Source organism: Polyodon spathula, chromosome 4, assembly GCF_017654505.1.
Source record: "Polyodon spathula isolate WHYD16114869_AA chromosome 4, ASM1765450v1, whole genome shotgun sequence".
Classification (NCBI taxonomy): Eukaryota; Metazoa; Chordata; class Actinopteri; order Acipenseriformes; family Polyodontidae; genus Polyodon; species Polyodon spathula.
Window position 1 is genome coordinate 51,152,649 of NC_054537.1, and position 26,422 is coordinate 51,179,070.

Consider the following 26,422-nt stretch of genomic DNA (forward strand, 5'->3'; position numbering starts at 1 on the left):
TGAACACAATATTCAAGATGAGGTCTTACTAGTGCATTGTACAGTTTTAACATTACTTCCCTTGATTTAAATTCAACACTTTTCACAATGTATCCGAGCATCTTGTTAGCCTTTTTTATAGCTTCCCCACATTGTCTAGATGAAGACATTTCTGAGTCAACAAAAACTCCTAGGTCTTTTTCATAGATTCCTTCTCCAATTTCAGTATCTCCCATATGATATTTATAATGTACATTTTTATTTCCTGCGTGCAGTACCTTACACTTTTCTCTATTAAATGTCATTTGCCATGTGTCTGCCCAGTTCTGAATCTTGTCTAGATCATTTTGAATGACCTTTGCTGCTGCAACAGTGTTTGCCACTCCTCCTACTTTTGTGTCGTCTGCAAATTTAACAAGTTTGCTTACTATACCAGAATCTAAATCATTAATGTAGATTAGGAATAGCAGAGGACCTAATACTGATCCCTGTGGTACACCGTTGGTTACCACACTCCATTCTGAGGTTTTTCCTCTAATCAGTACTTTCTGTTTTCTACATGTTAACCACTCCCTAATCCATGTACATGTGTTTCCTTGAATCCCAACTGCGTTCAGTTTGAGAATTAATCTTTTGTGCGGGACTTTGTCAAAAGCTTTCTGGAAATCTAAATAAACCATGTCATATGCTTTGCAATTATCCATTATCGATGTTGCATCCTCAAAAAAATCAAGCAAGTTAGTTAGGCACGATCTCCCTTTCCTAAAACCATGTTGACTGTCTCCCAGGACCCTGTTACCATATAGGTAATTTTCCATTTTGGATCTTATTATAGTTTCCATAAGTTTGCATATAATAGAAGTCAGGCTTACTGGTCTGTAGTTACCTGGTTCAGTTTTGTTTCCCTTTTTGTGGATCGGTATTACGTTTGCAATTTTCCAGTCTGTCGGTACCACCCCTGTGTCAAGAGACTGCTGCATGATCTTGGTTAGCGGTTTGTAAATTACTTCTTTCATTTCTTTGAGTACTACTGGGAGGATCTCATCCGGCCCAGGGGATTTGTTTATTTTAAGAGCTCCTAGTCCCTTTAACACTTCTGCCTCAGTTATGCTAAAGTTATTTAAAACTGGATAGGAACTGGATGACATGTGGGGCATGTTGTCAGTATCTTCCTTTGTAAAAACTTGTGAAAAGTAATCATTTAACATATTTGCTATTTTTTTTTCTTCCTCTACGATTTTGCCATTTGTATCTCTTAAACATTTAATCTCCTCTTTGAATGTTCTCTTGCTGTTGTAATATTGGAAAAACATTTTGGAATTGGTTTTAGCTCCCTTAGCAATGTTTATTTCTATTTCTCTCTTGGCCTTTCTAACTTCCTTTTTGACTTGCGTTTGCAGTTCTGTGTACTCTTTCTGCGTACTTTCTTTTTAGTCCTTTTTTAATGCTCTGTAAAGTGCCTTTTTTCGCTGAATATTTTTTTTAATTGATCTATTAAACCATTTTGGCAATTTATTTTTACATTTAGATTTGTCTACTTTACTAGTACTACATTTTTGAAGAACAACCATCCTTCTTCTGTGGGTGTTTTCTCTATTTTACTCCAATCTACTTCTGTTAGTCTCTGTTTCATGCCTTCATAGTTTGCTTTTCTAAAATTGTAAACCTTAGCTTTAGTCTTTACTTTTGGGGATTTAAAAAACACTTCAAATGAGACCATGTTGTGGTCTGAGTTTGCCAGTGGTTCTCTGACTTCGTTATTTGAAAAGACTAAATCAAGGCATGCCTCCCCTCTAGTGGGTGCCTTCACAAATTGTGTTAGGAAGCAGTCATTTGTCATTTCCACCATTTCTATTTCATCCTTCGTGCTACCCACCAGGTTTTCCCATTTTATTTGGGGGAAGTTGAAATCCCCCATTAGTATGGCTTCTCCTTTGCTACACACATTTCTAATGTCATTGTATAACAGATTATTGTGCTCACCGTCTGAATCTGGCGGTCTATAGCATGCTCCTATTATTATGCCTTTTGAATTTTTGTCTGTTATTCTGACCCATATTGATTCGGTTTTATTTTCTTTGTCCAGGTTTAACACCTGGGCTTCAAGACTGTTTCTTATGTATAGCGCTACCCCTCCTCCTCTTCTGTCCTGCCTGTCTTTCCTATACAGTGTATACCCACAAATATTATATTCGTCCCCATCACTCTCAGATAACCACGTTTCTGTAACACCTATCACATCATAGTTACCTGTTAGTGCAGTAGCTTCAAGTTCTAGAATTTTGTTTCTGATACTTCTAGCATTTAGATAAATACATTTAATGGTTGTCTTACCTGAGTTGTTGTTCTTGTTTTGATGCGGTCTCCCTTCTGTTTTTTTGTTGATTTCTCCCCCCTTCCTTTCTAGTTTAAATGCTTCCGAACCTGCTCGAGGATCTTTTCTCCGAGTAGACTAGTTCCCTTGTTATTTAAATGCAGTCCATCCCGTCTATACAGATAGTCCTCGTTGTAGAATGTGGTCCAATGATCAAGATAGGTGAAGCCTTCCCGTGTGCACCACGTCTTCAGCCATTCGTTTTGATTAATTATTTCCAGCTGTCCATATGGTCCTTTTCAAGGTGCGGGTAGTATACCAGAAAATACCACAGTTTTGTTTTTCTCTTTTAATTTCCTTCCTAGCTCTCTGAATTTGTTTTGCAGGGATTTTGGTCTGTCTCTTCCAATGTTGTTTGTACCAATGTGGACGACTACAACCGGGTCGTCTCCTGTTCGTTCCAGGAGCCTGTCCACGTTCTCAGTGATGTGCTTGACCGAGGCTCCCGGAAGGCAGCACACTGTTGTAGTAAGGGGGTCCAAACTGCGAATTGAACTTGCTGTGTTTCTCAATATGGAGTCCCCAACAATCATGACCTCCCTTCTTTTTGCTGTCTGGTCACCACTGTCAATAGGGTCCTGGATGTTGTTCCTTTCATTCTCTTGTTGTTGGTTCTGCTCATCAAAATTATGAAGTGACTCAAATCTTTTAGTTGTTTTGATTTCTGGTGGTTGTGTTTGACGAAGTTTCTTTTTTTCCCTGCTTCTGCCTACCTGAACCCAGCTGTTCTGATCTTCTATCTCCCTGGTGGCTTTCATAAGAACATAAGAACATAAGAAAGTTTACAAACGAGAGGAGGCCATTCGGCCCATCTTGCTCGTTTGGTTGTTAGTAGCTTATTGATCCCAAAATCTCATCAAGCAGCTTCTTGAAGGATCCCAGGGTGTCAGCTTCAACAACATTACTGGGGAGTTGATTCCAGACCCTCACAATTCTCTGTGTAAAAAAGTGCCTCCTATTTTCTGTTCTGAATGCCCCTTTTTCTAAACTCCATTTGTGACCCCTGGTCCTTGTTTCTTTTTTCAGGCTGAAAAAGTCCTTTGGGTCGACACTGTCAATACCTTTTAGAATTTTGAATGCTTGAATTAGGTCGCCACGTAGTCTTCTTTGTTCAAGACTGAACAGATTCAATTCTTTTAGCCTGTCTGCATATGACATGCCTTTTAAGCCCGGAATAATTCTGGTCGCTCTTCTTTGCACTCTTTCTAGAGCAGCAATATCCCTCAGTCTGTTAGGGGTGATGCAGACTTCCATGAATTGTGGGTGTGCCAGTTACTCAAGATCCTGTTGCTGTCTCACTTCTTCCAGCTCCATTTCTAGCATACTTACTAGTTTATGCAAATCATGGATTGCGCGGCACTTTACGCACACTTGGTTTAGCTCTGCTGGGTTTTCTCGGATTTCCCACATCAAGCAGGTGTCACAGATTACTGGCTTGAAGACCATGTTGAGGTTTTTTTTTTTTTTTAAGTTTAGTTTCTTCTGCAGCCGTCAACCTGCTTTCCAACTGCTTCGAAACTGCTCTGTACTTTTCCACGCCTGTACTTCTCCCACTCGCTGTCGCTTCCACTCGCTGTCGCTTTGATTATGAAAACGTCATCTGTAAAGATCTGCTCGTATCCTTTTCCAAATGTTCTCTTTAATTTAGACACTGTCATGTGATCACCCTTTTTAAATGCGAAGTGTGTTGATTTTCTTTTAAACAAACAACCATAGACAATTTTCCAAATTTTAAAGAGTTAAAACTGTTAACATCAGCAGGTCTTGACTTAATAATCAATGATAGCTGTGGTTATACAGTGCTGTGAAAAAGTATTTGCCCCCTGTCTGACTTTCTGCATTTTTGTATATTTTTGACACTGAATGTTATCAGATCTTCAACCAAAATCAAATATTAGATAAAAGAGCCCCTGAGTGAACAAATAACACAACATTTTGATACTTATTTCATTCATTTATTAAAGAAAGTTATGTTACACCCAATGCCCCCGTGTTTAAAAGTAATCACCCCCTTAGGCTCAATAACTGGTTACACCACCTTTAGCAGCAATAACTGCAACCAAACTCTTCCCGTAGTTAATGATCAGTCTCTCAAAGCACTGTGGAGGAATTTTGGCCCACTCCTTCATGCAGAACTGTTTAAACTCTGTGACATTTGTGGGTTTTCGAGCATAAACTGCACGTTTCAGGTCCTGCCACAACATCTCAATGGGGTTTAGGGCTGGACTAGGTGATTCCAAAACTTAAAACTTCCTGTTCTTCAACCATTCTGATGTAGACTTGCTTGTGTGTTTCTGATCATTGTCTTGCTGCATGACTCAGCTGCGCATCAGCTTAAGCTCATGGACGGATGTTCTGACATTCCCCTATAGAATTCTCTGATACAGAGCTGATTTTATGGTTTCTTCAATGATGGCAAGTCATCCAGATCCTGATGCAGCAAAGCATCCCCAAATCATGACACTACCACCACCATGTTTTACTGTTGGTATGGGGTTCTCACTGTGGAATGCAGTGTTTGGTTTTCGCCAGACTTAACGGGGCCCATGTTGACCAAAAAGTTCCACTTTTGACTCACCTGTCCATAGAACATTGTTCAAGAACTCTTGAGAATCATTCAGGATGAGCATTCATGTTCTTCTTAGGGAACAGTAGTTTCCGCCTTGCTACTCTGCCATGAATCCCATTTTTACCCAGTGTCTTTCTGATTATGGAGTCATGAACACTGACCTTAGCCGAGGCAAGAGAGGCCTGCAGATCCCTGGATGTTGTTCTAGGGTTCTTTGTGACTTCCTGGGTGATTTTACACCTTGCTCTTGGGAAGATTCTGGCAAGACGGCCACTCCTGGGAAGATTCACTTCTGTCACAATCTTTCTCCATTTGGACAGTATGACTCTGACTGTGGTTTGGTGGAGTTGCAGAGCCTTGGAAATGGCTTTGTAGCCCTTTCCAGACTGATAGGTATCAACAACTTTTTTCCAGAGGTCTTCAGGAATTTCTTTTGATCGTGGCATGATGTGCATCTAGAACCTGTGTGCTGACAACTTCACTCTGATGGTAAGGGCCAAAGTTGGTCAGATTTATAATGGGCAGGCTGGCCCAAATCAGGCATGATTGTTAACCAAAGTATTCAAACAGCTGACCCTAATTATTCATTTAATTGGATTGAGTTAACTAGGGGGCAATAACTTTTTCACACCTGAGGATTGCATGTTTGATTACCTTGCACACCAAACATATGAAAGAAACACCAAACTTTGGTGTCAATTTTTCTCTTAGACTCCTTCTATATACTAGTATAACCCACAAAAAAATCTGACCAAATTCAATGTGAAAAATGTGCAAAAATGCAGAAAATCAGACAGGGGCAAATACTTTTTTCACGGCATTGTAGCCGTGTATAAAGTCTGACAAAACATCTATATACCTGAAGGTGTTTCTTTCTGTAAAGTAGCGCCACATTTTTGATTTTATAGTTCTGCTAAATATTTCAACAAAGCTAGCTTTCACATCACTGTTTGTCACAAAATGTAGAATTTGCTTTTGTTTTAAAACAGATCGCAAAGTTCTGTTCAGAATTTCAGTACCCTGATCTGTTTGCAATTTTTTAGGCACACGACCCTGACTAAATATGTTTTGGAAAGCCAGGGCAACTTCACTCACCTTTTTGCTCTTCAATGGGACGGCCCATGCATACTTAGAAAATACATCTGTACACATTAAAATATACTTGAAACTATTGCTAAAGTTTGAATACCTCCCCATATCTAATAAATGGGTTTGCCATTGCCAATCGATGGTTGACACAACGGTTCTGTTCCTCTCAAAATGTACCCTGGTTGGCTTATGCACAGCATAGGCATCCTGTTCCGAAAGCCACCTTTGACACTCACTTCCTAGATACCGATAATCTGTGATTCTGTACACTTTTTAACCCTTTGCAGTCCATTTATGCAGCACTTGTCAGGCGCGTCAGGTCCAATTTATTTTCACAAGCACTGTTTAAAATATTATTTTATCAGAGTAAAACAGATTTAAAAAAGGCATTGAATCGCAAAAGGACACTCAGTGCAGTATCTCCACCCAAGCCCCACCCCTTGTTCGCTGCATTTTTCACCTCACGTTTATGTCTGTATTATCTATGTGATGCATGGGGCTATCAGATACGTCTTTTTTTTCGGCTTCATTCAGCTCCTATCGGTCTCACTCGGTCATTGAAAGGTTTTCTCTGCTTTTTCTGGAGAAAAAATGATAGAGACCTGTGCTTACGTCTTTTTGATGTCGAAACATCCCCATAACATGATGCTGCCACCACCATGCTTCACAGTAGGGATGGTGTTCTTTGGGTGATGCACTGTGTTGGGTTTGCGCCAAACATAACACTTTGCATTTTGGCCAAAAAGTTCAATTTTAGTTATGTCAGACCACAAAACTGATTGCCACATGGCTACAGAATCTCCTGAGTGTTTTTTTGCATACTTCAAACGGGCTTCAAGGTGGGCTTTCTTGAGTAATGGCTTCCTTTTTGCCACCCTGCCATACAGGCCAGATTTGTGGATGCTTAGGATATTTTTGTCACATGCACACTTTGACCAGTCTTGGCCATAAAAGCCTTTAGCTCTTGCTCGGTCATCCAGTTTGGAGGGCCGGCCTGATCTAGGCAGGGTCTTACTGGTGCCATACACCTTCCGCTTCTTAATAATTGTCTTGATCGTGCACCAAGGGATATTCAAGGCCTTTGATATTTTTTTATACCCATCCCCTGATCTGTGCCTTTCAACAACTTTGTCCCGGAGTTCTTTTGAAAGCGCCTTGGTGCTCATGGTTGAGTCTTTGCTTTGAAATACACTCCCCAGCAGAGGGAACCTACAGGAACTGTTGAATTTATCCTGAAATCGTGTAAATCACTACAATTTAACACAGGTGGAGGCCACTTAACTTTGTGTGTGATTTTGAAGGTGATTGGTTACACCTGAGCAAGGGGGGTGGATACTTATCCAACCAAGCTATTTCAGTTTGCATTTTTATTTAATTTTCTATAAATTTCTAGAATATTTTTTCTCTTAGAAGTTATGCGGTAGGATGTGCAGATAAATGAAAAAACTATTTGAATGCATTTTAATTCCAGGCCATAAGGCAAAAAAGGATGAACATTTTGAAAGGGGGTGTAGACTCTCTATAGGCAATGTGCACATGAAGAATGGGAGGGTGGGATTTCTGTAATTGCAAAAGACTACAAACACATGACAGGAACTGGGAGGTGGGATTTCTGGTCTATCCTGATTGGCTAAGGGCCCCTGTCAAAACCAAATGGTGCATTCTCATTGATTAAAAATTAACATGGTGATATCTAATATAGCGTATAACTATTACTAACATTGTTACACTTGCTCACCTCCAAGGACCTCTTCCCTCAACATTGTGTTTCCTTTTTTTCGAAAGCTTGTTTCTCTCCCTCCAGCTGTTCTACCTTTGCTTTAGATACATATTCACTCTCACTCCTGTCAGACACTGTACTTTCCTCATTATCTAAAACATTTGCAGTCTGAAGACTTCTTAACCTTCGTGCTGCAATGATGGACTCTGCTGTTCTTTTCATAACACTTACTTTTCCTTTTTTAACCACTTTCTGCAATAAACGATGAGACGGATTAGGGCATGCAGAGCTACATTTATTAGTCAAAAGCCTTTGCTTTAGCTACAGGTTCAAAAAGACAAGACGGACATTCACAGGTCACTGATGTCTAGTTACATGTACTCAATTTCTGGGAAAGATTGTTCTCCATTTGTGGTTTTCTTTTAGCCTCATACCAGGTGTGGCTAATATGCAAAGAAAACTATTGACTGAGAACACCTTCTAGTTTCTACCACCAGCCACATGTATATATTATTAATACTTATATCTGCTAGTCTCAAGCACATCCTAAAGAAAACCCTTAAAGCCAACACATGTCAGAGAAGTATCATTTTGCATTTTTACAATGAACTGGTTTTGAATTATAATCCTGGTCTAATGACCAAACAATAATTCCAGGCAATACACAACAATGTGTAATGCTCTGGAATAAATAAACGGGTTGCAGTCCCAAATAATAAACACAGCCAATACTACACGCACAATACACAAACACGGTCACCAGTCCTGGGTGAGTGCTGTAGTGCTTTTGGTGCAAAATATAACTGAATGTGGTAACAAGTGAAGTGACGTCTGGGTTTGTGCTGGCCTCTGGCGACGGCTCTGGACGTGTTTAGCAAGTAACAGACAAAACAAAACACTCACGCACGATCTAACACAGGTCCTTCCGGTCGACTTCTTAACCAAAACAAAGGAACAGATTACGTCGCTTCATCCCATTCTTGTACCATCATACATAATCCCTTGATAAACGATTGCAACCGCTCCTCCAATCCATGGCGGCCACATCGTTTCCCTTCCGGGTCGATGAGTTAGTGCACCAACGCTCCGCCCCCTTTTTAGAAGACTGACTTTCTTTTAACCCTGGGAATGAATTGTCAAGCCAAACAGTCCAGGATGCTCTGTTCCTGGTACTTAGCACCCTGACAGGTCAGGAGGGAGATTTACCACCAAAGAACATTCTATTTCTGTCACAAGCCAACAAATAGCAAACAAGTTATGATACATTGTCTACACGCTTAGCTGATACAGCAAAAATCTAACATTCTACAGATTACACCTTCATAGAAAGCGTAATAGTCCGTTTTTGTTACAACGTGACCAGAGTTGCTTCTCGGGTAGGTATAGGGTATTCTACCATTGTTTTTAGTGAAATAATAACGGCTGTATATAAGCGCAATAAAATATATATTTTGTATTGACATAAATGACGTAAAGATAAATCACTGTTTGATATCACTATGTAACACAATTTTTGTTCCTGGGTAGTAAATGTTATTTCCTAACTGCTTATGCCTCAAAAGTATAGAAAATGGCTATTATTCCCCACAAACTTTGCTTTTGTGACCAGGACAGTGATATTTCAAAATATCACTATTTCCAATGGGAAAACGGGCAAATGGTATGTCTTTTCGTTCACATAAAGTCAGAAAAAAACAACATATGAATCCAAATTAACATGTATTTATACTAAAGTAATACAAAAATGACTACAAAAGATTTAGAAGTGAGTAGTTTTTCGAGATTTACGATTATACTGTATTTCAAGACTTGCTTGAAATGTTTGTTGTGCCTCGTGGAACTAAAGTAAAAATATATGGGGGTGATTATAAATGGGAAATTGTACCATTCAAGAAAAGGTAGCAGATCAAAAGACCCTACTATTACACTGTATTTTTACATGATGGAAGAATTGCTTGTATAGCTTGTTTCATTGTTGTGGATGGTCAGAACGCACATTATGCTATTGTTCAGATTTACAGAAGAGTAAATGCTCTGCCACTTAAAAATGATAAGCTTACCCATGTAACAGTGTTAAACATTGTACCAGTTGAAAAGCATCCATACTCTCATAAAGCAGCTGTCATTGTTTAAAGAGAAATGCATTCTCATTGACTTGCCGTCTTAAAAATGTATTTACGTTGGCATACCACTGCACTATTTTGTTGCACTGTAAAAATGTACTTCATAATTGCAAAATTATATTTTTTTATAATTATATCATCTTTTGTGTAAATAATTGTACAAAAACATTCTGGTTATTTCAATAGCAAATATTGTAATATATATGAGTATGCTCTAAAATATTAGTATTGGTCTGTATACCTGTTCTCTTAAATCACTTACTTGCAAGTGGTGGTTTAACTATTTCTTATGTGACTGCAATTACTGTTTGAATATATAAATTATTATACTGGCTAATTTACATGGTTTCCAATTTTAAAATGTAAATTTACATGGTTTCCAATTTTCAAAGTATTCACCCTCCTGTACAAACAACAAAAACATTAAGAAGATTCAAAGTAAATTTACATATATTTCCAATTTTCAAAGTATAAAAGTTCCTGTACAAACAACATGTTATATATATAAGAAGATAATAAATTTGTATATATATCTATATATATATTATATATTATATATATTATCCTTATATATATATATATATATATCATATATGTCGTTTTCGTTCTGAGGATCGAAGAACAAAAAAAGGCTGAGCATTCCATAATATAGAAGTCTTATAAGAAAAGGCCCTTCCTCCCATGCTATTAGTATTTACCCTTGAAATAACCCTGCATAGCCCTGCATCCTGAGATCTAAGATTCCATTTAGGAAGGTATGGGATCAACAGCTCTATATTTTTTCAAAGTAAAACAGGCTAAAGGCATTGCATAGCAAAATGACACTCAGTACTGCATCTCCAGCCAAGCCCTACTCCTTGTTCGCTGAATATTCACATACCTCTTCATAGTCATGCATACTGACAAATTCTCTCCTGATCACTCGTTTTATCACCAAACTCCTCAATAATGTGATCCAAGTCATTATTTTATTACTATAACATCTAAAAAAGCTCTGCAAATGTCAGTGATATTCTTTGAGCTCTGGATGCAGAAGCAGTTACCTCCTTTGTCCATGCTATCTCTGTAGTGCATGGGGCTATCAGATACACCACTTTTTCAGCTTCATTCGTCTCCTATCAGTCACACTCAGTCATTGAAAGGTTTTCTTAGTTTTTTCCGGAGAAAAAATGACTAGAGACCTGTGCTTGACGTCTTTTTGATGATGTCGGGACAGGGTCCAACATTGGACTGGAAAGGGAACATTGTAATGTCAGACCTCGTCCAACATAGGATCGCAAACGGTTAAGGACTTTATAAGTTAAAAATACAATCTTAAAATCAATTTGAAACTACACAGGAAGCCAGCGTAAGGAGGCCAAGACAGGAGTAACATGTTCACCTTTTCTAGTTTTAGTTAGAATTCTTGCAGAAGCATTCTGAATAATCTACAAGTGAGACACCAAATACTTTAGAATCCCAAAAAGTGCATATACTCGATGAAATGAAGGCATCAGATACAGAAATAATAGAACAAAGTTTAGCTATATTTCAGAAATGATGAAAATATGTTTTCGTAATTCTCCTAATATGGGACTCAAATGACAGAACAGGATTAAAAATGATCCCCAAATTTCTTGCTTCATGTTTTAGTTCTGAGGAAAGGATGCTAAGATCTATTTTATATAAATCAACATTTTTTAATTGGTGCTGTGAACCCACAAGCATGACCTCCGTTTCATCAGAATTCAACATCAGAAAATTCTGTGACATCCAACACTTTATGTCCGCAAAGCAAGCAGCAAATAGTGCCCCAGTAGAGGGATTGTCTGGAGTGAAGACAAGTACAGCTGAGTATCATCTGCGTAACAATGGAAATTCACTCCATGCCTGCAGATAATATCACCTAATGGCAACATATATAATGAAAACAGGGGACCTAAAATAGAACCCTGAGGAACACCACAGACAACATCAGACTTCATCTCAGACTTCAACGTACTGAAACCTATCAGAAAAATAAGACCTAAACCAAGAATGGACACCGCCTACCAAACCCACTAAACTCCCAAGCCGATTTAATAGAATGGAATGGTCCACAGTATCAAAGGCAGCACTAAGATCAAGAAGAATTAAAACTGAAGGAAAGCCAGAGTCGAGGCTTATCAAAAGATCATTTAATACCCTAAAAAGAGCTGTCTCTGTGCTATGTGCAGATCGAATTCCACACTGAAATTTCTAAAGTAAACCATTACAAGCAGTGGTATGGGGGAGCTCCCTGGTCTCGAGGCCCTTTGGGAAGGGCCTTGGACCAGCGATCTCATTCTCCCCTACCCCGAGGGCTGCCCTCCTGTGCTTAATTTATTTGGAGAACTTACGGCAGGGAGTGCAGTCCAACTCGACCGCCAGCGCCCTGGCCACGTGATCTGGCCCTAGGCATCTGGTGCAGGAGGATTGTTCATCCTGACTGGGGAGCTTTGCCGCACACTGGTCGCACTAGTGAAAACCAGCGGATGACCCTGTTGAGCGCATTGACATGGTGCGGGCGTTGGTGTCTTGGGTGCACCGATCGGTGTTAATGCCAAAAAGAGTGTGAACAAAGCCGGGCTAGTAATCGGTGCCGTGTATTGGCGTAAGTGCCGAGGAAGCGCGGTCGGTGCCGAGTCAGTGCCGTGCACAGCGCGGTCAGTGCCAAGCATTCAGTGTTCTGACTGGTGCCGAATTTAATCGCGTCGGGAGTGGCGCCGAAGATGTTTCCGACCGGTGCCAATCTATCGGCGTCAGGGTCAGCGTCAAGGAGATGTCCAAGCCGGTGCCGAGTTAATGCGGTATCAGGGTTGGTGCCGAGGAGCCAATCGGCTTCGGCGTTGGCGTTGGCGTCGATGGGAAGCGCAGCCGCGCTAGGTAAGCTTGAGGCTTGGGAGGGGCACGTAGACCCGAGCTGCACAGTAGCTGAGACCGAGTAAATCGCCGTAGAGGACGACACCGCAAGCCTAAGGGGTCACCCTACAGCACCACAATAACTCAAACAAGGGTAATTTAAAACTACACAAGGTAGTAAAAGAGAATAATGGCTGCTTGCCAATTTAAAAAGATGGGTCGAAACCAACTCTAATCAGTAATACTGGCACTAGACTCAGGCAAGAGCAATCTCAAAAAACACTCGAAAGTGTAGCTTACTGTGTGTATGAATTTGTAGGCTCGAAGAACCAAACAAATCAGCCAATTTCCAGAACAAAGACGCACGAGGCAATCTGTGACCTGACTCAGTGGACTGAGAGAGAAAATGGTGATATGCTACAGTGAGGACGACCCTCTTCAACAGTAGGTGGGAGGGACTTCCTCCTCACAGCAGGGCCCTGATAGCAGCTTTTTTACATATGCTCATTGATTGACAGTCAGAGAGGGCTCTTTCAATTCTGTAATGGTTATCATTCCACCTGAAAGGGAATTTTGCAGCCACAATCCATTTCGCGCTGTGCACAAATATAATGTCTGCATAGTACAATTTGCTGGGAGTGGCCGACAATTTGCGAGATCCTACCATGTTCGAAAGTATGTGCCAAACAAAACCAGTTCTGCGAGGCACAAAATAACGTTTTTAAAAGCAAGCCTTAACTCTGCGCACATCACTCCAGCACTCACTCACCCAATCACTGAAGTGAAATACAGGCGCTTTCCGAGGTACTACAACAATAAAAAACACCCAGCGATCATACAAAGTTCCGTCCACATCTATATATTGATTATATTCAAAAGAACGATTGTGATAGCAGCATCACTGGTTTTAATACATGTTTAAAAAATAAACAGGGAAGCTGCATCATTGTTCTTTTGGACTGAAAACAAATTAATCAATCAATCAATTTCCCAAGCACACTTTCTTGGTGCTGAAAGAATAACTCCCAAAACAGAATCAAGAGTATAGCACGGTATCATAGTACATACCATCGATATGTAGACCAAACCTGCAAAATAGACACATGCAGCAGTATATCAACCTTAGATCGATCAAGCAACAGTCTACACCTCCTTACCTTATATTCAGATAGATTTCAATATCAAAAGACACTGCTTATGCAGTAGTAGGCTAGGCTACTGATCACTGTATTGGTACATTTTGTCGGCATTCTGTATGAAATGTATGAAAGGTGCTGCTTTTTTATTCCACTGCCTGTTCAGCCCATTTAATTTAAGTTGAATTAATTGAGCCTCGGGTTTGTCAAGAAAGTTATGTGTGTGTGTAATATATATATATATATATATATATATATATATATATATATATATATATATATATATATATATATAGTGCCGTGAAAAAGTCTCATATTAGTAATCTAACATTAAAAATCTAATATTAGATAAAAGGGCCCCTGAGTGAACAAATAACACAAAATGTTGATACTTATTTCATTTATTGATTAAAGACAGTTATGCAACACCCAATGCCCCCGTGTGAAAAAGTAATCATCCCCTTAGGCTCAGTAACTGGTTACGCCACCTTTAGCAGCAATAACCGCAACCAAACACTTCCTGTAGTTATTGATCAGTCTCTTACAGCATTGTGGAGGAATTTTGGGCCACTCCTTCATGCTGAACTGCTTCAACACAGTGACGTTTGTGGGTTTTCGAGCATAAACTGTTCGTTTCAGGTCCTGCCACAACATCTCAATGGGGTTTACGTCTAGACTTTGACTAGGCCATTCCAAAACTTTAAATTTCTTGTTGTTCAACCATTCTGATGTAGACTTGCTAGCGAGCAGCCCTGTTCAGTTGTTGTTGTAAATATTACGGGATAGCCATGTGGTTTTGTTTTGTCTATGTTTTGCAGCGTGGATGGGAAGCCCCATCCACATTAAAAACCCATGCAGAAGGTGGCCATCTCCCGAATTAATTAAGTGATTAATTTGTTGTTAATTGGGAGATGGTCACCTGCATAAATACCTGCAGCACTCTGCACTCTGGGTGGGGTGTTAGGAAGTGGAGAATGGGAGAGCGAGAGGAGAGATTATTTTAAAACAGAAAGATATAGGAACAGTGCAATCGCCCAGCCTGACCTATATTTGTATTTTGTGTTTGTGATTTATTTTATTTAAAACCTTTTATTTCGCTCTGTGAGCAAGTGTTTACTATTTTATTTATTTCTGAGTTATTTAATAAACGGCGCACGCCGCGCCTTTGAACTGCAGTTACCAACCTCTGTGTTGGTAACTGCAGAACAACGCAGCTATAAACGAGGCAGTCTTCCCAGCGACAGCGAGTGGAAGCAACAGCGTGGGAGAAGTACAGGCGTGGAAAAGTGCAGAGCAGTTTAGAAGCAGTAAGGAGAAATTACATCTTTAATTACTTTAATCAGAAAACACAGGACATTGGGGAAACACAGCAGCTCAAAGTCAAACAGCCACATGTGTTTTTCTGATAACAAACAAGCTGAAACTCGGAGCAGCTGATTCAAATTCAGCGCCGTCCTGAGACACGGGCGAGGGGAGGAGCCAACAGCACAGCAGAACAACGCAGCTAATAACGAGGAAGTCTTCCCAGCGACAGTGAGTGGAAGCAACAGCGAGTGGGAGAAGTACAGGCGTGGAAAAGTGCAGCGCATGATCTGAGAAATCCAAGAAAACCCAGCAGAGCTAAACCAAGTGTGCATAAAGTGCCGTGCGATCCAGGACTTACATAAACTAGTAAGTATGCTAGAATTGAAGCTGGAAGAAATGAGACAGCAACAGGATCTTGAGGAGCTGGCACACCCACAATCCATGGAAGTCTGCACCACCCCTAACAGAATGAAAGCCACCAGGGAGATAGAAGGAGAGAATAGCTGGGTTCAGGAGGCAGAAGCAGGGAAAAAAGAAACTTCGTCAAATACAACCACCAGAAATTAAAACAACCAACAAATTTGAGTCACTTCAGAATTTTGATGAGCAAAACCAAGAGAACAAAAGGAACAATATCCAGGACCCTATTGACAGTGGTGACCAGGCAGCAAAAAGAAGGGATGATTGTTGGGGACTCCATATTGAGAAACACAGCAAGTTCAATTCGCAGTTTGGACCCCCTTACTACAACAGTGTGCTGCCTTCCGGGAGCCTCTGTCAAGCACATCACTGAGAACGTGGACAGGCTCCTAGAACAAACATGAGACGACCCGGTAGTAGTCGTCCACATCGGTACAAGCAACATTGGAAGAGACAGACCAAAATCCCTGCAAAACGGGGAGACTGCATCCACAAGCAGCATTCTTGGCCGGCACCATGCCCTGTCTTTGGGGCTTCCAAACAGAGTAGTGCTTTCAGCATTGTGAGTTTGTTTTACAGTCCACACTTCTGTAAATATGTTGATATATTGTGAAAGGAGCATGGGTCAGAGCTACTAAGAACACCAGCTGACAGATGCAACAGAGATATTTTGTCCGTCTCCTTCATGTTGACACTTATCCAGTTAGCAAGTCGCTACAATATATTTTTATTTAAGTTATACGTTGAATAGACTACACTATCCTGTGGTCCATTGTTTCTTTTCTCCATTTAATAGCTTATTTCTATATTTGTGGGGGGTGGATAGCAATTTCAGTGGTGCCAATGCTACCGACGTGCACATTACATTTGAGCGTAGACTCGTCTGAGGAATATTGGTATGTGCTGTACACCTATGATAGCTGCTTGGCAGGGTATTGTTAACAGTCCATTGTCACGTAGTATTCCAATTCATCATATTCACACGTAGCTCTTGTGCTTCTCTGATGGTAACGAATGCGAAGGTGGTTTTGCGAGGCACAAACACATTTGCAAATTGAGCAAAAAAACGCAATTTTTCAACTTCACAAAATTGTTTTGTGCAGTGTTGGAAAACATAAATTTTTGTGCAAAAGCACACATTTTGCGAGGGTATTGTGCATCGCTTTGACTATTTGGGCCTATATCTCTTCATGAAATGCAGAGTCATATGCATAGCACACATAAAAAGAATAGCAGTATTAGAAATACCTGTTAACTCATCCAACTGAATTGCAAACCAGCCTGATTGCGGGCGGGGGGGCGTGCATGGATCTGAGCAATACACGTAGTCCCTTCACCACAGACATAACATGTACATAAACAAACAAGACAGCTGCTTCCGCATCCAGTGATCAAAGAATATCACAGACATTTGCAAGCTTTTTGAGATATTATAGTAAGAAAATAATGACTTGGATCACATTATAGAGGAGTTTGGTGATAAAACGAGTGATCAGGAGATGAATTACCTGTATGCACGACTATGAAGAGGTATGTGATAAATACAGCGAACAAGGGGTGGGGCGGGGCTGGAGATGCAGTACTGAGTATCCTGTTGATATGCAGTACCTTTTAAACCTGTTTTACTATGAATAAAATTACTTTTAAACAGCGGTGCGCAAGAGATAAAAATAATTCAATATTGCCGCCCTGAATCTGCAGCCAATCAGAAGATGACAATGGGCTCACAGAGAATGAATGAACAATTATGATGGAGGAAGAAAAGTTGATATTGTATATGATAACATATACAGACTGTGGGTTTCAATCGTATATAGATATATATATATATATATATATCATTATATTATATATATATATAATATCTATATACATTGAGTGTACAAAACATTAGGAACACCTGCTCTTTACATGAAATAGACTGACGAGGTGAAAGCTACGATCCCTTATTGATGTAACCTGTTAAATCCACTTCAATCAGTGTAGATGAAGGGAAGACAGGTTAAAGAAGGATTTTTAAGCCTTGACACAACTGAGACATGGATTTTGTATGTGTGCCATTCAGAGGGTAAATGGGCAAGACAAAAGATTTAAGTGCCTTTAAACGGGGTATGGTAGTAGGTGCCAGGCGCACCGGTTTGAGTGTGTCAAGAACTGCAATGCTGCTGGGTTTTTCCGCTCACCAGTTTCCCGTGTGTATCAAGGATGGTCCACCACCCAAAGGTCATCCAGCCAACGGCAGGCCAGTGGTCGAAAACGGCTCATTGATGAAAAAGGCCGAAGGAGGCAGATATGAATTGTGCAGAGCAACAGACGGGCTACAGTTAGTCAACTTGACAGTCCAGTACAACATTGGTGCCGAAAGACCCATTAAAGACTGCACGACTCGTTGTACCTTGACAAGAATGGGGTATGGCAGACGACAACCTAACAGAGTTCCACTTCTTTCAGCAAAACACAAGTAACTGCGATTGCAGTGGGCTAAGGAACGAAAACACTGGACACTGGAGGATTGGAAAAACATTGCTGGTCTGATGAATCCCAGTTCCTGCTGTTTCACGAAGATGGGAAGACTAGGGTATGGAGAAAACCACATGAGTACATGCACCCATCATGCCGCTTGTCAACATTGCAGGCTGGTGGTGGTGGTGTGATGGTATGGGGTATGTTTTCATTGCACACATTGGGCCCCTTGATAAAAGTGAAGCAACGTTTGAATGCCACAGTATATCTGAACATCATTGCCAAGCAGGTGCATCCCTTCTTGGCAGAAGTGTATCCATCTGCTAATGGATTTTTTCAGCAGGATAATGCCCCATGCCACAAGGTTAGGATTGTCCAGGAATGGATCCACAAACATGACGGTGAATTCAGCTTATTGCAGTGGCCTGCCAGTCACCAGATTTCAATCCAATTGAGCTTCTGTGGGATGAGATGGAACGAGCTGTTCGGAGTAAAGATCCACTACCAGCCAACTTGACACAACTATTGGAAGCATTGGAGTCAACATGGGCCAGCATCCCTGTGGAACGCTTTCGACACGTTGTAGAGTCCATGCCCCAACGAATTGAGGCTGTTCTGAGGGCAAAAGGGGGTGCAACTCAATATTAGGAAGGTGTTCCTAATGTTCTGTACACTCAGTGTGTGTGTGTGTGTGTGTGTGTGTGTGTGTGTGTATATATATATATATATATATATATATATATATATATATATATATATATATATAATGTAGTATCGTAAAAAATTGTTACAATTACACATATTTATATACCATATTACTATGGTATAATCATGGAAAATTTTTTAAACCATTTTAATGTTAAATATATATATATATATATATATATGTATAGTATATACTAAATATCTCTCCGATATATATATATATATATATATATATATGCATACATACCGGGGTAGAGAGAGGCATACATTACTTAAAACACACACATTATCAAAAATTAGCATATTGCGAGACGCTCTGCTGAACTGATCACTTCACTGAAGTTGGTCCCCATTCTCTTGGTGACTGGGCCGACTTTATTATGCAAACAATGAAATTGTTCAGAATTTCTCTCTTCATCAAAACGAAGTTCTTCAAACTCGCTGTTGATACTCCCCGTACTCTTTTCTGTTCTTTAATATATCATGCCCCCCACCACTATCCCCACGAGGTGTCCTCGCGGCTACAACTTACAAGATAAATAAAGTATAATAAAATCAATAAAATCGCCTTCAAAGAACTACCATACATATTAATTTCAAAAATTCAACTATTTTAAAGAAACAGGTAAAAAACACAAACAAGTTTCATCTACGAATGGCGGATCTTCGGTTTAAAAGAAAAAAATAACTTTTATAAAACGTTAGGGATTTATTTTTTTAGAGCTTAACTAAGTTATTGTACTCTTATAAATCTGATTAACAGACCCCCCCCACCCCCCCCAAAAAAAATCTACTCTTAACCCAGTTTAATTAAATGTTGTTTTACTTATCTATAGTTCAAAAGAGTCTGTTGTCCTGTATGTGTATTTTACGTAGTACATGTTACTATAGTAATTCACCAGAAGTAGTAATTAATTTCAAATTTATAAAAAAAACAAACAAAAAAAAGTTTTTTTTCTCACATTCTGCCAGCTCCCTTTGGCTCTGGTCAACACATCCAAGATTGACATCACAGGATTCTGGCTTTGCTGCCTTTGGTGTGAACAGGGGTTGTGGTAACATGAAGCGACGCGCAAGGAGGAGGCATGTACATCACGTTCAGTGTGAACGCCCCTTTACAGGGTCACTGTGCTTTGCAGACAGGCTTGAAACACATATCACTGGATAGGGGAGTGTGACAGAGATCGAATGATTTTTAGTGTTAGATCTCCCTCCTGACTTGCGAGGGCGCTGTGTAAAGGGAACAGAGTACCCTGGACTAAATGGCATGACAGTTTATTCCCAGGGTTAGGTGGAAGTCAGCAACCTAGAAAAGGGGCGGAACTACGGTACCCAAACTCAATGACCCAGACGGGAAACGGCGTGACATCCGCGGATTGGAGGAGTAGTTGCGCTCGTTAACCAAGAGGTCATGAGGAAGGTAATAAGGGTCGTAGTGAAAGTGATCTGTTCCTTTGTAAACGGTTAGAACAAACTTAGGAGACCGTGAGTGTTGTGTTTGTTTTGTTTGTCTAGTAAAACTGTTTGTTTTTTATTTAGACTACTAACACGATCCAAAGCTGTAGCCGAAGGACAGCATCAAAACCAGACAACAGCATTTTGTTTCATGGGGAACTGTCTTTGCACCACAAGCACTAATTCACTCACTGTAGGACCTGTGTATGTGTTTTGTGTTACGTATCGGTGTAAAAGAACAGTACCTACATATATGTGATGCATGCGCTGTATCACTGTACAACACTACTATTTACAGGCGTTTGCCATCAGGCGCTGGATATTGTTAAATCAGTAAACAATGTTTATTTCTTCTGCACTGCTGTATTGCCTTCACCTGCACACCACTTTGCCACAGGGAGGGACTGACGTTCACTTCCTGATAGTTTCTTTTTTTCATGTGATGTCCCTGAGAGGGGCATTTAGGGTCTAAAGGGCGGAGAAAGGTTTGGCAGCGCGGAGAGAAAAAAACATCACAGCCTGCTTCAGAGGCTTGTAAGAAATGTAAGAAAGACATGGTAAAATGCTGTATTTGACAATTATTCTGTCATGGGTTTTAATATATGTTTTTACAAAATGTATAAATATCAAGAAATATGTGGATATAAGCAGATACTATTTAATGAACTAAATGTATCAGATACAAGTTTTGTTTGTCCTTATTACTGATAATAATGGAATGAATCAATTATATTTTATTTATAAAATAACCGAGAGTAGTGTCCATTATTGTTTATAAAAACCCTCAGAATAAACATGTATTATGTCATTCCAATCACTCAGGTGAAACAATGTCTTGTAATTTGCCCAAACATCTATATATATATATATATATATATATATATATATATATATATATATATATATATATTTTTTTTTTTTTTTGTTGTTTTTTTTTTTTTTTTTTTTTTTGTAAAACTTTCAGGAAGTATTGTAAGGTCCCTCGAGTCACATAATAACACGTTTTTATAAATGTATCTTTAAGCAGAATACATAATAAAAAATGCTTAATTTAAAAAAAACAAACAAAAAAAAGTGAAAAGTTTGCATGGTTTCTTTTTTAGCAAGAGTCAAATACTGCCAAATAACACCTGGTCTTGGGGGAGCATCCCACTGAAAAATGATTGGTCCTGAAAAGGTTGAGGCAATTCAGTGGGAGAACATAACCATGTTTTGTTTTTTTCATTTCTACAGTCTGCGGACCGGTCGTTGAGAAAAGCTGACTCGGATAACCTTCGACACTGCGTGCTGGTGCATGCGTATTTCGATCACGTCGAGTGAAAGCTGGATGAGCAGTTAAAAGTCGGATGTACAGTTGAAAGTCAATTTCATAATTTTGAATGATGTTCTCATTCGTTTCGTGGAGACAATGACATTGAGTAAACTATGCACGAGTAATAAACAAAAGTATGGGGATAAAAACTGAGGCATTCAACCAGAATGGGAGGAAGAGTTTACTGAAAACAGAGGTAAACCTGTGTGTCTCATGAACAACCTCAAACGTCACTATAAAACAAATCGCAACAAATTTTCATCTGAATATCTTCCTGGATCAGACTTGAGGAGAAACAAGCTGGCCTATTTAAAAGCACGCCTCAGCAGTCAGAAGATGCTCCTTTCAGCATTCAGTGAAGCGAACCACTCAAGCAAGTTTTGTTATGGCATGGAATAATCGCTCATGCCAAACATACTTATACAGATGGAGGACTTGGTGGCTTTGGTGGCTATCAACAAGCAACTTCTTAACCAGGTGAGGATCCACAGTGTTTGGTGGACCTGGCATATCTCACTGATGTTATACAGCATTTGCAATCTCTAAATCTGCCACTCCACGGCCAGGTAAGCTAATTTTTGACTTCTGCTGAGAGACCTAAAGTTGAGAGACTATAACCACTTTCCTCACCTCAATAATATGGAAAAAGCATTCCCTGAAATCAAAGTAGAAGAGCAAAAACTTGAATATAGCAGCAAACTGTAAGGACTGCTGGATGAAGACTCACTGTTTTGAAGACTTGCAGATGCTGAAACCCTGCTTTTCCTTCCTGGTGAATCCGTTCATGGTTGATGCAATCAGTGATGGCTGTCTGATCCCAAAACCTCTGGTAACAATTACATCTGCTGTGGAAATGGAACTACTGCAACACCACGAGGACGAGTTCTGCCATGAGCTAGCTATCCGCAACTGAAGAAGACTAGCGTGTGACTCACATAAACATTCGGCACAACATGCTGCTGCAAGTCGCTCTACTTCATGCTGAAGTTTGTGACGCGAAACACTGTTCGGTCTTTACTGACCAACACTTCACAGGTCTCCTCCAACCACTGTGACAACATAACAGCCCAACTTCAAGAGTCTCACATCAAGCATGAGACACACAAGGCGTCCAGCAGCAACTAGCGTATAAAATTTATAAAATTGGAGTGTCATGAGCAGGTACTGTAATCTCTTATATAAATGAATACAGTGCATTTGTCATCCACAAAGCTCTCAAAACTACTTAATACACGGAGCAGTCACACTAATAAAAAAGCTTCTTGTTTTTTGTGAAATCAGGGCAGTTATCATATATCATAATAACTGAATATATTTTATTTAAAGTACGTAATACATACAGTATAAACAGAAATAATGGAAAAACATACCAGTGTGTTACATAGGGTGACCAGACGTCTCAATAAAATTGGGATCGTCCCGATATTAGGGGCTTTGTCCCGTGTCCCGATCGAGGTATTATCGGGGTGTCATTTGTCACGATTTTTAGAGTAAATGTCGAAAACCCAGGCATAAAATGTGACATTTTTATTTTCTTGTTAGGAAATTTCATACATGTGGCTGCTGTACTGTCTCGTGGTGCTACAGCATACTCTACTGGTATGCGTGTTGTTTGAGCGAGTTGTTTGCATTGCATCTATGCACCTATCCAAACACGTTAACCTGCAGTCATATGATGCGGTATGCGACATGTGTTTCTTGGTCCGTGCATCTGTGCGTCTGGTTTTTTTACTGGTGAAGTGTCACGATGGCTGGTGTTGTTGACAAGAATGTCACTAAAAAGCAAAAAAAACAGAAACATTTCACAAACATTTCACGGACCTGTTTAAACATTAAATACACCTAATATTTCACAGCACTATAAAAGCCTAAAAATAGTGGTACTTGCTTCCTTACTAAAACAGAGTACTATCATTTGTTAAAAGGCAAGCACGTAACATCTCCCAACAGTTGCTGCTGACATTCACTGTCAGGTGTGGATTTGCCCATACATTGAGACTGTACGTGTACATCCACTGAATTGGTTGGAATTGTAAAACAAATACGGACAGATATGGACATCAAATAGAAACAGTCCCAAATCTCGGTTACCCAAAGGTATCTGGCATTCTTTAATAAAGTCCATAATAATAATATATACAGCATGTTGGTTGTCATGTTATTTGTCCTATCCAGGAATTTATTTTATCAGTACAGAGTCAAAACAAAGAAAATTGTGCCTATTTGGGTCTAAACTTGTAACTGCATTTAAAAAGTAAACAGCAGGTTGTTTGAACCGAGGTAGCTGTGCTTGATTGTACCTGTAGTGCTGATTTAACTTGAGTACAACCAACACAGGAATACTTTTTTGGTCTGCGCTGACTTTCCAGTTTGTTTTCTGAAAGCTGTTGTTTGTTTTACGTTCTGTTCAGCAGCCTCTGTAGTAGCCTTTTGTTTAATGTGTGACTCTGAAGTTATAGCGATCGATCGTATTTTCTTTAAGTAACATTACAAGATGTGCAAAACAATTACCTCCATCTGCATGTACAGTTTCTTTGAGAAATGTCTTGACATGATCCTCAGCCGAAATATACTTGTTTTGCTTTGTCGTCCATTTTTGGTATTTTACATCTAATGTTGAATACTAGATTTTAGCAACCTAAATCAAAACAAAGCAGCACTGACGTTGTCCCACCCCCTACTGTACAGTACAGGTCACAGAAAAGCCAGTACAGACGCACTGACAGGCTGATTAAAACATTGTTGTCATCTGAACAGTAAACAAGAAAGTTAACCGCTTTGGAGTATTTTATTTTATTTTTTTAATTACATATCTCTAAGTTTTAGTTTTTGCCTAAGTGCAATGCACACAGGATGGGAAGGAATAAAAAAAGCCTATCTAAAGAAGAAAGATACGTAGTCTGCGTCGCTTGCATTGTGCAGTAGTTCACAAGGTTTTTTTCCTCCCCTCGCCAACTGAGTGTCCCGATTTTTCACTCTTGCTGTCTGGTCATGCTATTGTTACATTTAATAAACTGCAGATCTACAGTAAAATAAAAATTACACAGAAACTATGTAGGCTCTACAATGGTCTATCCTTTGTTCTTGTGTATTTTGCTACCATCTAGTGTCAAGAGATAACAACTACTGCACATTATAATGGAAAGAATTAAAAAATGTTTAAAACAATGTTAGAATTTAAAATGTATTGCTCACAAACATTTCATGTTTTACAGTAGGTGTCTTGCAGCTCTCGGCTACATGGAAATTTTGCTATGAGGATCGTAGGGTCAGGCAGTTTGGCCACCCGTTATAGTACTTCAGTATGAAATTGTGAATTGACATTTAAAAAAAAAAAATGTTGAAAATCAGAAAATGTTCTCAGCACAATTAAATAAGTATCAGTAATGTTAATATGGCTAGTAAGAGATAAGAAATGAATCTTAAAGCACAGGTTAGCACACCTTTAAGCAGCAAGGTATAGAGAACACCACTATCTAGGCGTTTTGTTTCCTCACTTTCTAATGCTAGGGACTTCAAACAAAAGCAAACATGATTTTGTTAGTCTGTTACCACCAGACGTTGCCTCTAGGCTACAATATTAACATTTATTATTCACACTCCCCTCTAAGCTTTTTTTAATGAGCCTCTCCTACCTTGCATGAGGGACATCAATACTTGAGGAAACAACTTTGTGCTTTTGCTCCAAAAGCGAGACGGAACGTGTGTTATCCTTTTCATGGTCCTGGATTCTGTTTGCCTTTTTACTGTCAAGCCTTTTCATGTCCTCCTCTTTCCCAAGAAGCTTCTGTTTGTTATTTTGGTTGATTTCACTCTTCCTTTGCTCCTGTTGCTGGGAAGTGGTAACCATTTCACAATCAAAGCAGGCAGTCTAAAAATCAAACATAAAGATGCAACATGAAGCTTGCATTTACCATGGGTACTGGAGATAGACACATTGAAAATCCTATTTTTAAAATGTTGGCTTTATGTAACTGATCTTATCATAACAGTTTCATTCTTTTGATAAACAATTAAAATGGGTTAAATAGTACAAAATAATAATAATAATTTCATGATAAAAAAAGCTTATCTTTCCTTTTTTCATGTATAAGTATTTTCAGTAAAAGCTCTGCTATAGCTGGTAAAAGCTGCAATTTGTATCTTTTATTTTTTTCTTTGGTCAAAATCACAACATCTTGCTGTGGAAAAGTGGTTGCAGTGCGTAGGTATATAGGTGTAGTGTTAAAGAGAATGACTAACAACAAAGTTACTGGTGAAATGATGGTTTTAATTGTAATCCAAAGTCACTTGACAACAGTAAATAATAATGAGAACTGGAGCTCAGTTAAATCCATGGGGTTCAGTCCCGTAACAATAAACGCAGTTTTAAACACACACAAGACACACACACACATGATCATAAGTCCAGAGTGAGTGCTAAAGTGCAAGAGGTGAAAGACAATTTGTTTGTGTACAATTGTGAAGCGTTTTCTGGGTTTGGTACTGGCCTTAAGCGACAGCTCCGGATTGTGTTAGCTGTCTAACAAGAACAAACAGGTATTATTAGACATGACAAACAAACAAAAACTCATGGTTAGTTTACAGTTTTTCCTTTCGCAGTTCGCTCTTAACCATAACAAAAGGAACAGATCACCTAGCCATGTCCCTTTTTGTACCGTCAGTCATGCCCCTTTGGTAAGCGAGTGCAACCGTTTCTCCCCCAATCCATGGTTACCACATTGCTTCTCTTCTATGACAGGTGTACAGTAGCTCCGCCCCCTTTCTAGATGGCCGACTTCCACCTAACTCTTAGAATGAATTGTCCAACCATCCAGGTACTCTGTTCCCTTTATGCTGCGCTCTCACAGGTCGGGAGGGAGATTTATAACCAAGATTCTTTCTTTCTGTCACATATCCCACCACTCAGAGTG

The 26,422-nt window shown here is 39.6% G+C and overlaps 1 protein-coding gene across 2 annotated transcripts in view; it reads right to left on the minus strand.

Moving 5' to 3' along the window:
* znf704 (zinc finger protein 704) overlaps positions 1 to 26,422 on the minus strand; it is a 149,989-nt gene that overhangs the window by 99,327 nt on the left and 24,240 nt on the right. For both annotated transcript variants that reach the window (XM_041248058.1, XM_041248059.1), the window contains exon 2: positions 25,145 to 25,380. In XM_041248058.1, the coding sequence (XP_041103992.1) occupies positions 25,145 to 25,380 (236 nt within the window). The remainder of the gene's footprint in view (positions 1 to 25,144; positions 25,381 to 26,422) is intronic.